This window comes from Microcaecilia unicolor, chromosome 14 (assembly GCF_901765095.1).
Source record: "Microcaecilia unicolor chromosome 14, aMicUni1.1, whole genome shotgun sequence".
In the NCBI taxonomy this organism is placed as follows: domain Eukaryota; kingdom Metazoa; phylum Chordata; class Amphibia; order Gymnophiona; family Siphonopidae; genus Microcaecilia; species Microcaecilia unicolor.
This window is the reverse complement of record NC_044044.1, coordinates 8,657,397-8,672,023: the sequence shown is the minus strand read 5'-3', so window position 1 is coordinate 8,672,023 and position 14,627 is coordinate 8,657,397. Positions and strand designations below refer to the sequence as shown.

Genomic DNA, 14,627 nt, shown 5'->3' with positions numbered 1-14,627 from the left:
GGTAAGATTAATTTCTTTGCGGATGATACTAAAATCTGCAATAGGGTCCACACCTCTGATGGTAAGGAAAACATAAGGAGGGATCTAACGAAGCTTGAAGAATAGTCTAGAATTTGGCAGTTAAGACTTAATGCTAAAAAAAAAAAAAAAAATCAGGGTCTTGCATTTGGTCCACAAGAACCCAAGGGAGTGGTACAGTGTAGGGGGTGAAGTATTTCTGTGCATGAAAGACTAGCAGGTCTTGAAGATGATCAGATCTGACGATCTTAAGGTAGTCAAACAGACAGAAAAAGCAATGGCAAAAGTCAGAAAGATGTTTGGGTGCACAGAGAGAGGAATAGCCAACAGGATAAAGAGGTGATAATGCCTCTGTATAGTCTCTGGGAAAGACCCCACTAAAGCGTATTGTGTACAATTCTGCAAACTGCACCTTCAAAGAGATATACATAAAATCTAGTTGGTAAGAAGGTGGCTACTAAAATGGACAACGGTCTTTGTCATAAAGCTTTTGGGGACAAAGAAAGATCTCAATATACTTTAGAAGAAAGGCAGGAGGGATAGATGTGATAGACATGCATAAGAAACAAGTTTCTTCCAACTGAAATTAAGCTCTGGCATGAGGGGACATAAGATGAAGGTGAAAAGGGAAAGACTCAGGAGTAATCTAAGGAAATATTTCTGTATGGAAAGGGTGATGAATGGGTAGATTAGCTTCCCAGTAGAGGTTATGAAGACAGTCTATATTTGTATTCAATAAAGCATGGGACAAGCATGGATGATCTCTAAGGGAGAGGGATAGCAGATAGTATGGATTGGCAGAACAGACAAGCCATATAGTCTTTATTAGCTATCATTTTCTATGTAATAACAATGGGCATGTCTGAGGGGCTGGAGAAATGTGCAGACAATGACATCAGTGACGGAAAGAGGGTAGAACTACAATATCTGATAGGACAGTGAAGGGTGAGGAAGTACAAACAGGATAAGCTCCATGCTCATGTCTCACATCCAACCTATTCTAAGAAGAAGAGAGTCAGGTACAGGCATCTGAAAACAAAAATGTTATTAAGATTCACTTTAAATTTTTGTAAAGATGTTTGTAGTCTGAGATGGAAAGGGAGCATATTCCAGAGTTCAGGTCCTTGTACAGAGAATATGGAGCTCCGTGTAGTGTCTAGCACTCTCTCTCTAAACGAGGAGATCATGAGTCTATTTTTGAGGGGCAAAAAGGGGTTAAAAACCTGAAGAGGTATGATGATTCCCCTGAATTATAGATTTTGAAGAAAGTAAAATTTTGTAGGTGATTAGGTGAGAGACTGGCAGCCAATGGGCTGATTTGAAAAACAGTGTTATATCATTGTACTTGTGATGTTGAGTGATTTGATAGCTCTGTTCTGAATGATTTCTAAACGTTTGCCGTTCTTGGCTGATTCCCTTATATAATGCATTGCAGTAATCTAGTTGACTCATAATAAGAGAGTGAATGAGAATATTTAAAGCAGAGGGATGTAACAGTGAATGGATAGAGTTTATCATACAAAGCTTAAAGAAGTACTGTTTAATGACTACCGAGATTGTGGGGTGAAAGTGAGGGAAGTATCCAGAATCAACCCCTATAAGATTTCTCTGTATACTCCAGCTGGCAACTGTTCATGAAGTAAATATACATGTACACACGTGAATTAAACTTGTATGGCTGATGCCTGTGCTGTACCTGTTCTATTGTGGAGAGGTGATTGCCCACTGAAGGCGATGTCACTCACCCAGAGTTGGTCATCATTGCCTGGTAGACTCTTCTTGATGAATGCCCCATAGTAGGTGGCAATGTTTCTATGATGTGAGTACTTCTTGAGCATGTTAATTTCCTGTTTAATTTCTTCCTCTTCATCCTTTAAAAAAAACAAAAATACAGAAGAAACAAAGATGAGGCTTCTCCATCGTTGGATATGGGTGAACAAGCTATAATTCCTCCATTTCATGCAAAGCACAGGGTGCTAACAAAAGTGGTTGAAATGCTAATCTAGAAAAGAATTTGTTACTGTATTGTGGAATGGGTTGCAAGTTCACAGTGTGTTTGTTTCACCATTTTCAGAATTACTACATAGGGCTCGGTTTTACCTATGAGACACCAGAAGCTGGAAGACAACTGAATATTTATTTGCAGTATTTGTATCCCCCATTTTCCCACACACTAGCAGGCTCAATGTGGCTTACAAGACACAGTATTGGTGAATGCCAAGTATGGCAGGTGTTTAACAAATACAATTAGAAATAGGATCAGGGAAGGTAGGGACAAGTGGGTAAAATAAGTGACAAAGAAATAAGAAATAGCAATGTCCTTTGAATCAGTGCAGAGTCAAGCCAGCTAAGCAGAAGCAGTAGGGTAAATTCCATACACCTTTTTCTGGAGGTAAGAAATTTCTAGTATAAGAGTAAATGATATGAGGCTGGAGGCAGAGAAAGACTAAAGAGTAATGTAATATGCATTTTAAATAACCCTTTGTCATCTTCCATAAACCTGGACCAACCTACCCTAAAGGAAATCGCTGTGTCTTTGTTCCAGCAACATAAGGACATCTAATATGTTTTCCTGTGACAGATATTCTTTGATATACACCAGGATTAATTAGGACATCTGAAGATGCGAGGATGCAACAGCTCTACCTGAGCTCGTAACTAATATAAAGTTCTGAACAAGCACAGTCCCTTCCAAAGTGCAGCAATCCCCTCAGTGTCCTCAGCTTAAACATCAGAAACAGTGCTTGGGAAAGCAGTTGAGATTGTGTACCTGGACTACAGAGTCCTTCTTTTTACAAGTTAAGCCACTTTACTTTCTCTACTGACAAACATATCTGAATCAGGTATATACTCCAGAGCACAGGGTTGCTCCATGTCTGGGGAACTGTCTCAATAGGGAAGGGAAACAGACATACCGAACCACTGGAATGAAAGAAGGGGGGAGTGAAATACTTAACACACAGTGGAGGGAGGGAAGGAGAGACACACATTGGTCTGGGGAGAAGGAAGGAGAGAAGCTAGACAAAGGGAGGTATACAGAAACAGAGGGGAGATGATGGGCATGGAGGGGAACATAGTGACAGAAACACAAAAGGATCATGCGGATGGTAAATAGAATGAACACGAGACAATGCCAGACATGGGAGGGGGTATATATGGACACAGAAGGAAGATGCTAGACAGGGGGGAGAATAGGAACACAGAAGGGAGATACTGGATGGACTTGGGGAGCATAGAGACACAGAAGTGATACTGGACACAGGGTATCGGACTTGGGGAGCATAGAGACACAGAAGTGATACTGGACACAGGGTGTCGGACTTGGGGAGCATAGAGACACAGAAGTGATACTGGACACAAGGTGTCGGACTTGGGGAGCATAGAGACACAGAAGTGATACTGGACACAAGGTGTCAAGGATAGAGATAGAATAGTAATGATGAATGTGGGGAGATGGACATAAAGGAGATGCTGGACTGGGAAATATAGTTACACAGATGGAAGGTGGATGGTGAGCATGGAGAAAGAAGAAATGTCAAATGGGCAGGACACCCTGGCAAGTGAGTTAGAAGTAGATTGTGAGCCCTCTAGGGACAGAGAAAGTATCTGCATATAATGTGTACAGTGCTGCACACATCTTAGTAGCACTACAGAAATAATTAGCAGTAGTAGTAGCATAAGATAAAGGGAAGCCAGAAACCAGAGCCTAGGACCAACATGATTTGAAAAGTAAAAATGACCACACAACAAAAGGTAGAAAAAAATTGTGTTATATTTTGTGATTAGAATATGTCACATTTGAAATGTGTATCTTGCAAGAGCTGGTGACAGACATGGCTGAGGTCCAGGGTGGAAATTTGGGAACCCCAACTACCAGGCTGTGCCTTCTTCAGCTCATTTTTGGTCAGAGCTTGTACAGATAGGATAAGACAGAGATTGTGGGGACAGGGACAAATTTTGTCTCTCTCTAATCATGAGTATCTTCAGGGAACGGCGGAATTTCTTACACCCCCTTTCCAAAGGACAAACTTAAAACATTAATAAATGAAATCAAAATGCTTACACCCATCCCCTTCTCATAATCTCCCCTCACCCCACCCTCAGTGACCGTAAATACCCATTAATCACATAAAACATTAAGCAATAAGCTTTGGGTCATGGGTGGCAAACTGGACCACACCTGTGTCCAATTCTTTTGAAATCTAGTCCAACGAGCAGGTATGCCTTTATGCTTTCCATTGTCAATAATGTCAAAATACTATTCTTTCATTAGGTCATAGTAAGGGAGTTCTGAGATCTCCAATGACTCAATATGTTGACTTTTACCACAGTAAATTTCCACAACAGTAGTTTTTGTACTGCCCAGAAGTGACTCTCCCATAGGATCATGCAGAAAGAGTGAGACCTTAGGGATTATTGATAGTTTTGAACAATCAATCGTTCTAGATACAGAATAATTAGAGTCCAAAATTTCTGGATTGGAGCACAGGCCAGAACTGATGTACCAGTGAGACTGAGTTCTCCACATTTGCTACTCTTTGGGATTCCAGAATCTTGCTACTCTTTGGGTTTCTGCACGGAATCTTGCTACTCTTCGGGATTCTGCACGGAATCTTGCTACTCTTTGTGCTCATCCCTTATTTGTCCTGTTTATCTGTCCTAATTAGATTGTAAGCTCTGTCGAGCAGGGACTGTCTCTTCATGTTCAAGTGTACAGCGCTGCATATGTCTAGTAGCGCCTTAGAAATGATAAGTAGTAATAGTAGTATTTGAGATTCTGTATGGAATCTTGTTACACTTTGGGATTCCGGAATCTTGCTATTCTTTGAGATTCTGCATGGAATCTTGTTACTCTTTGGGATTCTGGAATCTTTTTACTCTTTGGGATTCCGGAATCTTGCTACTCTTTGTCCTTTGTCCTTATCCCTTATTTGTCCTGTTTGTCTGTCCTAATTAGATTGTAAGCTCGGTCGAGCAGGGACTGTCTCTTCATGTTCAAGTGTACAGCGCTGCGTACGTCTAGTAGCACTTTAGAAATTATAAGTAGTAGTAGTAGTACATTTAACACAGCTATCAACAGTGTAGAGACCCACCATTAGTCAGGTTTTTTTTGGGTGACATATCAAGTCTCATTAGAAAAAAATTATATTGTTCCTGTAGACTAATATTAAAGAAGAGTTCATGAAGAGGTTTGAGAATATCAGTAATAAGCTCCACAGATATTGTATGCCCCAAATCTTGAGTCCAGTGAGTAGGTTTATGGTTTTTAATAAAATTTTGCCACAGCTATACCTGGCATCATTGTGATTGTTTGGTAGAACTTCCATTTTATATTTCCTCACCCTTTAGACACTTATTTGGGATTAGTAATGATACCTTACCATACACTCAAAACTGTGTGTTTCCTGAACACAACAAATTCCTTTTGGGCAATTTTCCCAAAACCTAAGTGAAAACTCCCCCATCACAAAATCTTACTAGTCATCTTTCTCTCCCAGTACCCTCCATTTTGTCAGGGAACTCTTGCTGGAACATGGACAGCTACTAAGAATATGCTCCTTTAGAAGAAAAGAAAACAGAGTGTAGGTCCACAGAGCTTTTTAAAGCAGTTTATTACTAGCCTCAAGGCTGATGGTAAGTTTAACTACAGATTACTCCAGAAAGTATCCAAAACAACGCTCAAAATAATAACAGTGAAACATAAAACCATGTTAGGCAAACCCAGAGACCAAATAAAACCTGGGACAGGAATCTAGCACAGGAGCAGAAGCAAACTGGAACCTACACAAACAGACATAAGCAAACACAATCACAAACAATGACCCAGTTCTCAGACGGCAGAATATGCACCAGCTCTATTAGATGGACTAGCAGGTCAAGGCAAGACCAAGACAAACAAAACACAGAAACGTCCACACAGAGCAAGGGCAGACCAAGACAGAAAACATACAATCCGGAAAGGCACACAAAGGGAACTGTAGGAGCAAAGGAAGGCACTATGTAACACTGTGAACCTGACTTTAAAAATACAGACTCAGGGAGGGAGGAAGTGACGTCACTGCTGTTAATGGCGGCTTAACTCGACAGCTCCCGATCCTCGAGGCCATAAAAAGCAATAAAGAGCAGCCATCGGGTGTTTTGAACGGCTAATAGCACGTTCCCACAGACAACCATCTGAAATGAGCAAAGCGCAGTCGGCGCGAAATAAAGAGCCGGAGAAGCCCGCAGGCGGCGGTTCCAGTCGGGCATCAAAGCGCCACGAGGTAATGGCGCCGGGCTCACCATCGGATTCAGATTCGGCGCTTTCGTTGGCGGAATCGCGAAAGCCACCCGCAAAAAAGGGAGTCTCGACTGAACTTCGGCAGATTCTATCGGGTATCCAGGAAAATATTCAAAAATCAAAAGATGAAATACTGGAACGCATGGAGGTTCTGAGCTCTGACCTTAAAGAACTGGGGGGCAGAGTGGAAGATGTGGAAGTGAGACTGGAAGAACATGCAGAATCCCTGGTTTCCCATGAGGCAAAACTACAAGAAATAGACCGCAAAACTCAGGAATTAACCTACAAAATTGATGATCTTGAAAACCGGGGCAGGAGAAATAATCTCCGCTTTCGTGGAGTCCCCGAAGGAGGCGATACGGAGGATGTTCCTCGAATTGTACATACCTTGTGTGCTTCTTTGCTGGGCGAAGAGGCGGCCGATGCAGCGTCCATAGAGTTGGACAGGGCGCATAGAGCCCTGGGCCCGCGACAAGAGAATAAAGCGCGAGACATCATTGTTCGGTTCCATAAGTATGAAGTTAAGGAGCAGATACTAAACTGTGCCCGGAAAACACAGGACTTGGAATTTGGCGGGGCACGGGTCTCTGTCTATCAAGATTTGTCTCAGTTCACTCTGCAACAGAGAAGGTTGCTGAAGCCCGCTCTGGATGTTCTCATTAAGGAACGTATTGCATATAGATGGGGCTTTCCCTTTTCGGTGATCTTTACAATCAAAGGGACTAAGCATAGAGCTTGCTCATTGCCAGACGCCTGGGCGTCCCTGCATGCGGCGGGGCTGGTGAATTCAGGCACACCTCCGGGAGCGGTGGCACCCGCCACTAAAGCGAAACTGCAAAAGTGGCAACGGATCCCAGAATCTAACAAGAAGAGCAACTCGAGACGGAGGGCTGCAGCAGATGGAACCTGAACTTTGGTGAAGTAACTCATTTGGGGTTTGCAGTGCTTGACTTTGCAACTGAGAGGACTAGATGAATAAGGGGTGAAACATTGGTGTATAAATGACTGTGGCTACTAAGCCTAGAGGTTTTTTCTTTCCTTTCTTCTCTCTTTTGCATCTTGTGGACCTGAGGATGTTCTAACTTGGGTCCTGTATGTATATATGTTTAGCCATTTGTGAGAACTTAAAGTAGAGGAGATCCTAAGATGTGATGGTGTTTAATATGAAACGGAGGGTGGGTAATGTTTAGTGTGGCATGGAGAAGTGGGAAATAAGTGGGGTATGTATGAGAGCTGTTCAGAGTGGAAATGTTTAAATGGGCCTGGGAAACTGATGGTATGTGGGAGGTGGCCGAGGGAGGGGGGGGAGGGGTGCTGCCTGGCATGTGGTGGGTTATTTTCTCTTCTTTTTTCCCATTTAGGGGACTTGTTTCCCTGACTGGTGTATGGATGTGGAGGGGGAGGGGGGAGGTCCGGACTTGCACAAAGTGAGAGTTGAAGAACGTAGAAGCATGCAGTGGGCTACGTTGGAATGTTCGCCCAGTCTTAGATATCAGCGATGAGTGCAGATATAAAGGTATTATCCTATAATGTAAAAGGCTTGAACATGCCCCAAAAGCGGCAAAAACTATTTAAAGAGCTCCAGCACTTGAAGTCTCATATAGTACTGTTGCAGGAGACGCACCTCCGTCAGCGGGATGAGAGACTCCTATCCCAGCCACAATACCCTAAGGTTTTTTTTGCCTCTTCTGTGGATGGTTCTAGGAAAAGGGGTGTGGCGGTCTTGATTCACAAACAGGTATCTGCCCAAATAGTTAAAATTAAACGGGGGGGGGTTTTTTGTTTTTACACATAACCATAGATCAAGTGGACATAACTTTAGCCTCAATATATGCACCTAATGATCACCAAGGGGCATTTTACACTAAGGTAAAGAACCTCCTGGCTACATTCGCCAGGGGTTCTCTGATTCTGGGGGGTGATTTTAACGGGGTCATGGATCCGGTATTAGACCGGTCTGGAAGTGCACAGCTTGGGGGGAATAGGGACTCTATGGCCTTAGGATCACTGGCCCTTTCTTTGGGAACCCTGGATGTATGGAGGCTCAGTTATCCACATGTGCGGGATTATACTTACTTTTCTTCAGTACATGCTTCTTACTCCCGTATCGACCATATCTTCCTTGATGTTACGCTCTCAGAGCGGGGCCCGAGGGCAGGCATAGGGAACGTGACGATTTCTGATCATGCACCTGTCTGGGTTACGTTGCCATCTATTAAGGTGGAGGTTAAAGACCAGAGATGGGCGCTTAATGCCAGTGTGCTGCAGGAGGGAGAGGTAGTGGAAGGTTATAGAAGGGTGTTGAAGGAATACTTGGAATTGAACAAAGAGTCGGGACCCTCCCTTAGTATTGTGTGGGATACAATGAAAGCCGTGTCCAGGGGCTACTTTTTAAAGATAGCTAGTCAACGTGCTAGGATACGTAGGAAACAATTGGCACAATGTTTGGACAAGATTCGGGCACTAGAGGCGAGACATAAGGCGTGTGGTTCCCAGGCTACTCTGGAGGAACTGCGTACTCAGCGGCTTCAGCTAGACTCCATTTACTCAGACCACTTATGCCAGCTTCAATCTAAAATGACGGCTCGGGCGTATGAATTTACTAATAAGGCAGGCAGACTCTTGGCCCTAAGGTTGCGCAAGCAAAAGGTGTTGCGTGCGGTCACACATATCCGGGGGAAGCGGGGGGATATACTGAACACTTCGGAGGCCGTACGGAGGCGTTTCGCTGAATTTTATCAGGAATTGTATGCTAGGGAGATTAACCCTTCTGCAGACTCCATTACAGAATATTTAGTGGAGAGCGACCTTGCCTCTTTGACATCTCAACAGAGAGCAACTCTGGATGAACCGGTTTCCCCGGTTGAAGTCCAGCAAGCTATCCAACATTTGCCATCCTGTAAGTCCCCAGGGTTGGACGGCCTCCCGAACGAATTTTACAAGAAATTTGCCCCCGAATTAGCACCACTTCTGGCCGAGTTGTTTAATCAAATTGGGAAGGGGGAGTCACTTCCCTCCTCTATGCTGGAGGCATGGATAGCTGTGTTACCTAAGCCTGACAAAGACCATGCGGATTGTGGCTCGTACCGCCCTATCTCGGTTTTGAATGCTGATGCCAAAATATTAGCTAAGGTCTTGGCTAATAGGTTGGGCCCTCTACTCCCTGCGATAATTCACCCGAATCAGGTGGGCTTTGTTTCAAACCGTAAGGCAACAGACAATACGCGGAGAGTACTTGACATCATGAGCTAAAAAATTAGGCAGACCTCTATGTCTCTTGAGTCTGGACGCTGAAAAAGCTTTCGATAGGGTGCACTGGCCCTTCATGTATAAAGTGTTGGAGACCTTTGGGATAGGGCCACAGTTTAGAGGGTGGATTCAAGCGTTTTATAGCTCACCCAAAGCGTGTATTAGAGTGAATGGAGGTAACTCCGAAATGTTTGCCCTACACAGGGGTACTAGGCAGGGGTGCCCTCTCTCTCCGCTACTGTTCGCTATGGTTATGGAACCGTTTGCATCGAGGGTCCGATCTAACCCAGGGTTCACTGGCATAACCATAGGGGGGAGAGAACATAAGCTGTCTTTATTTGCTGATGATGTGCTGTTGTTTGTCCCTAGACCTCTAACTACCTTTCCTGGGCTCTTGAGGGACATTGAAGAGTACTCTGCTGTTTCTGGGTTTAAAGTAAATATGTCAAAAACTGAAGCCTTAAATGTGACTCTTCCTGCAGGAATTGTGGATGAAGTCAAATCGCTGTATGCTTTTCGGTGGGCTAATCAGAGTCTTCGTTATCTGGGAGTGAATATCACTGCTCAGCTTTCGGAACTCTTTACTGCAAACTATAAGGGTTTGTCTCGGGTACTTGCTGAGGATATGGAGAGTTGGGGAGATGTTGGGCTTTCTTGGTTTGGCCGTATAGCCGCCATTAAGATGAATATCTTGCCGCGCCTGCTGTACATGTTCCAGGCCCTCCCAATAGAGATGCCCCGCAAATTTTTAGCTGCGCTGCAAGATCGTATTGTGCGGTTCATTTGGGCAGGTAAGCGCCCCAGGTTAGCAAGAGCCTTTCTGTATCAGGAGAGGAGTAGGGGAGGACTTGGGGTCCCCAACTTGGCTCGGTACTATCGGGCAGTGCAGGCGCGTGCGGCGGTGGAATGGTACCAGGATTACCCAGACAGGCAGTGGGTGCATGTAGAACAATCTACAGTAGGTACTCGGCCCTTGAGGGCGCTTATGTGGATGCCGAGTTCTATTAGGTCTTTGGGGGAGGGTTTGTGTCCTTCTATATATGTTACTTTTACCAACTGGGATAGTCTTTTTCCAAAGCGTCAGTGTACACTGTCTCGCCTGTCCTCGATAGCATACAATCCGTTGTTTTTCCCGGGAACTGAAGCAGGACCATTTACTAGGTGGTATGAGGGTGGTTTGCAAACCTGGGGTCAATTATTTGAGGGGGAGTCCCTTATGCCATACCCGACGGCCCGAGAGCAATTCCCGGTAGTGGGGACAGACGAATATGCATATTTTCAATTGACTCACTTCCTTAAAACACGGGCAGTCCGGGAGGTGATACAGAGGGAACACTCAGCTTTAGAAAAACTTTGTGAGGGACAGATCAAGACAGGTGGGTTGATATCCCGACTGCACCACATTCTTAATCAGTCTATACCTCGTCATACCATACACAGGAAGAGCTGGCAGAGAGAGCTGGGTATAGAACTAGAGGAGGTGGCATGGGAGAGAATGGAGCGGGCTGCGGCGGAGGTGTCGTCTCATGTACCTTTCAAAGAGAATGCTATTAAAGTTCTGTTTCGGTGGTATATGTCACCGGAGCGCCTTCAGCGCATTTACCCTGTCTTGTCAGGTTTGTGCTGGAGGGGCTGTGGTCTCAAGGGATCCATGGGTCATATCTGGTGGCATTGTAGGAAGATTAGAGCCTTTTGGAAAATGGTTCGAAGTAGACTGCAGATTTGGCTGGGAGGGACGATTCCCTGGGATCCAACCATTTTCCTTTTCTCAGCAAGAGTGGCAGGATTTTCTCCCACCCAACAAGCTCTTTTGCGCTATGCCACCTGTGCAGCTAGAATTGTAATAGCGGCCTGTTGGAAATTACCGGTGGTCCCACCGCTGGATAGATGGCTCCGAAAGATGGGGTATGTTTGTGAGATGGAGCGGCTCATGGCTGAGAGACGAAACCTAATGCCTAGGTGGCGCTCAACGTGGGATGCTTATCTCCGCTATGTTCACACATGATGAAGGTGTGGGAATTAGAGATGCAAGTCTGGATTGGGAGGGAGGGGGGAATAAAGGGGGGTAGGGGTTTGGGTCTTGTTATCTTTTGACAAAAATCTTAAAAAATTTGAAGTTTGTGATGGTTTCGCTGTTCAGGTTTCTTAGTTCTTGCAGTAGTCGGGATAGGGCCTATGGAGATAGCAATGAGATGTTAGTTAAATAATGTATTTTTCATTATGTTCTTTCTGATATGTATTCAGCGTTATGTATTAGGATATAAGGCCTTTCGTACCATGCTTTACTGGATTGCTGTATTGTCTATCAATAAAGACTTCGTACAAATAAAAAAATAAAAAAAAAAATACAGACTCAGGTCAATGTCAGCTCTCAGGCTAAGGCTTGTTGGCTCAATAGGCCTCAGGATTGAACAGTAAAAAGAACATTGCTGACTAGCCAAAGCTACAATAAAGCAAATGTAACTACAACCACCACCTTGTTTACAGAAACTACGACATCAGGGTCAGAACAAATTTGCTCTCGGCGCCTATGGCTCTGTTGTCTGGACCTCCAAGTCACAACAGTGGAAAATCCCAGAGTTATTATTCTGAACAGCGCCCAACCGAGGGAAAACAGTGCCGGAGGACAGCACACTAGGAGCCAGGAGCTGACCGGTCATGCTCAGCGAACAGATCACTCTCGAACCAGATCATGTAAGCACATGGTTGCTGGTGCATGTGGTCACCTGAGGAAGGGGAGCAGCGCAGGGAGAACCTACTGCTGCCACCTCTCAGAACCCGGACCTGGACTCCCCCCCTCAAACTGCTGCATCCATAAGGCACATTTGCCACCACCCGGCTGGCGAGCCACCTCGTAAGGCCGAGCAGGGAGGGCGCTGGAATGCAGGAACACACTGGGAGAAAGTGAGCAAAGCAAGGAGAAAGGAATCCTCCACCCGGCCTGCCACCCCGACACACCCGCCCTCGTCCAGCTAGCTGCAGTGGAGAACAGAGATCACACACAGACAGCCGCTGTATGGAAGCCAAAGTCTGGCAAGGCGTCAAGCAAGTACTGCAGTTGGACCCGTAGAGAAGGGCCCAAGATCCCACACAGCCGGCAGTGGGATGGTCCAGCACCAGGAGAAACAAAGCGTCCAGCACCAAGATACCAATACTACCAGATGCTGGAGAGGAGCCGGTAATTGGACGAAGCTGACAAAGCAGGGACGGCCCAGACACCAAATGAGTTAGAAGAGGGGGCAGAGCTCCAGGACCCCATGCAGCCTGCGACGTGCAACAGACACGGCAGAGGTGATACGGCACAAAGACCTGACTGAGGCTGGAGGAGACTCTGCGGCCAAGGGACCTATGCGAAGAAGCATAAAAGGTCCACAGGATCCAAACCGGATGACCGGACGAGTGGAGAGGTGCCGGAAACGATACAGAAGATGCAGCAAGATTAGGAGAGTCAATATTAGGACTTGATCTACAGAGAAATAAGGTCCCACACCAAGACCCTCATAAGGAAAATAATTAGAGGGAACACACAAAAAGGACTGCAGTGCAAAAACGCGCTACAGGAAAACAATCAAAGGGCATCTAAACAGGACCCAAACCAGGACACTCAACAGACAGTACCTAAACACACCTCAAAACGGCAAACCTAAGAACATGGGCTTCCTACTACATGATAATAATATGGATAACAGGCATACTGGCGCAATCACCAAACGAATGGAATAAAATCCCCAAATGAATTACTGACAGACATAGAACCCAACAACAACAACTTGCAGTACCAACATATAAGCCTCGCAATAAACCAGAGACTAAACCAACAAAAAGACAAACCAGAACAACCCACAACGATAACACAAAAAGACAAGCCATAACACATAACAAGACCACAACACTAAAAAAGTCGGACAGCATAGACAACTACATACCATCAAACTCATAGCGACTAACGATGATACATACAAAAAAGATACATAAATGCACGATCGGCTGTCAACAAGATAGCCATACTGAGAGACTGACCTGAAAAGGAAAACATAGGACTTCCACTCATAAAAAAACATGGCTACACCTAGAAGACCCAGTATTGCATGAGCTATGCCCACCAGAATACAAAATAATACAGCTAAATAGAAATAAAAAGAAAGGGAGTTGCAATCATATACAAATCCACTTTCACTGTTGTGCATGTTGCTAAACACATATCCCCAACAATAGAAATACTAACATGCCACAATCCAGACATAACACTCGTAGGCCAACTATGCATCACATTGTTCTATTGACCCCCAAGCAGCGGCACAAAAGCACAAGTCGATTTCATGAACTTCATAGCAAACACATGAACAAAATAACAGAATGTCTTACTAATTGGTGATAGCAATCTACACCTAGACAAGTAGAACACCACCACCAAACCCCTAATAAACTTCCTAAATCAATGGAACTTTACTATAGAAAAAGGAACTTCATCTCACACAAAACGCCACCAACTGGACATACTAGCCCACAGGTTACCGACTAACAACTATCACAACATAGAAAACCACAAATGGGAAGCGGTACCATGGTCAGACCACAGCAAGTTAACTTTCACACTTGAAATGGAAAGCAAATGAGAAGAGAAAACCGAGATCAACACACATAATCGTGACCGGAGGAAAGGCAGACAACCACACCTTTTGGGCAACAGTGGAAAACCATCATAAAAACCTAGAACCAAATAACAACCATTTCATGAGTAATTGGGATGAAACATGAACAAACACACTGGACAAAATAGCACCATTAAAAACAAAAACAAGAAACAACCAAGACCCTGGTTCAATGATGAACTAATTCAAATGAAAAAACTATGTAGGAGACTAAAAAGAACATGGGCTAGAAACAAATAAAGACATATGGAGGAAAGCTATTAGAACATACAAACATTACAACACCTACACAAACCCAGAACAGATTAATGCAAAAGAAATATATATATATATATTCACATTCATTAACAAGCTAATGAAACCACAGGACATACTGGCATCAACTGAATCACCACCTTCTGTGAACAAACTAGCTAAATATTTCAAAG

At 44.4% G+C, this 14,627-nt stretch overlaps 1 protein-coding gene across 4 annotated transcripts in view; it reads right to left on the bottom strand.

The window, feature by feature from the left end:
- Nucleotides 1-14,627, bottom strand: part of MINK1 (misshapen like kinase 1) — a 302,641-nt gene that overhangs the window by 179,081 nt on the left and 108,933 nt on the right. For all 4 annotated transcript variants that reach the window (XM_030186952.1, XM_030186954.1, XM_030186955.1 and 1 more), the window contains exon 4: nt 1,764-1,889. In XM_030186952.1, the coding sequence (XP_030042812.1) occupies nt 1,764-1,889 (126 nt within the window). The remainder of the gene's footprint in view (nt 1-1,763; nt 1,890-14,627) is intronic.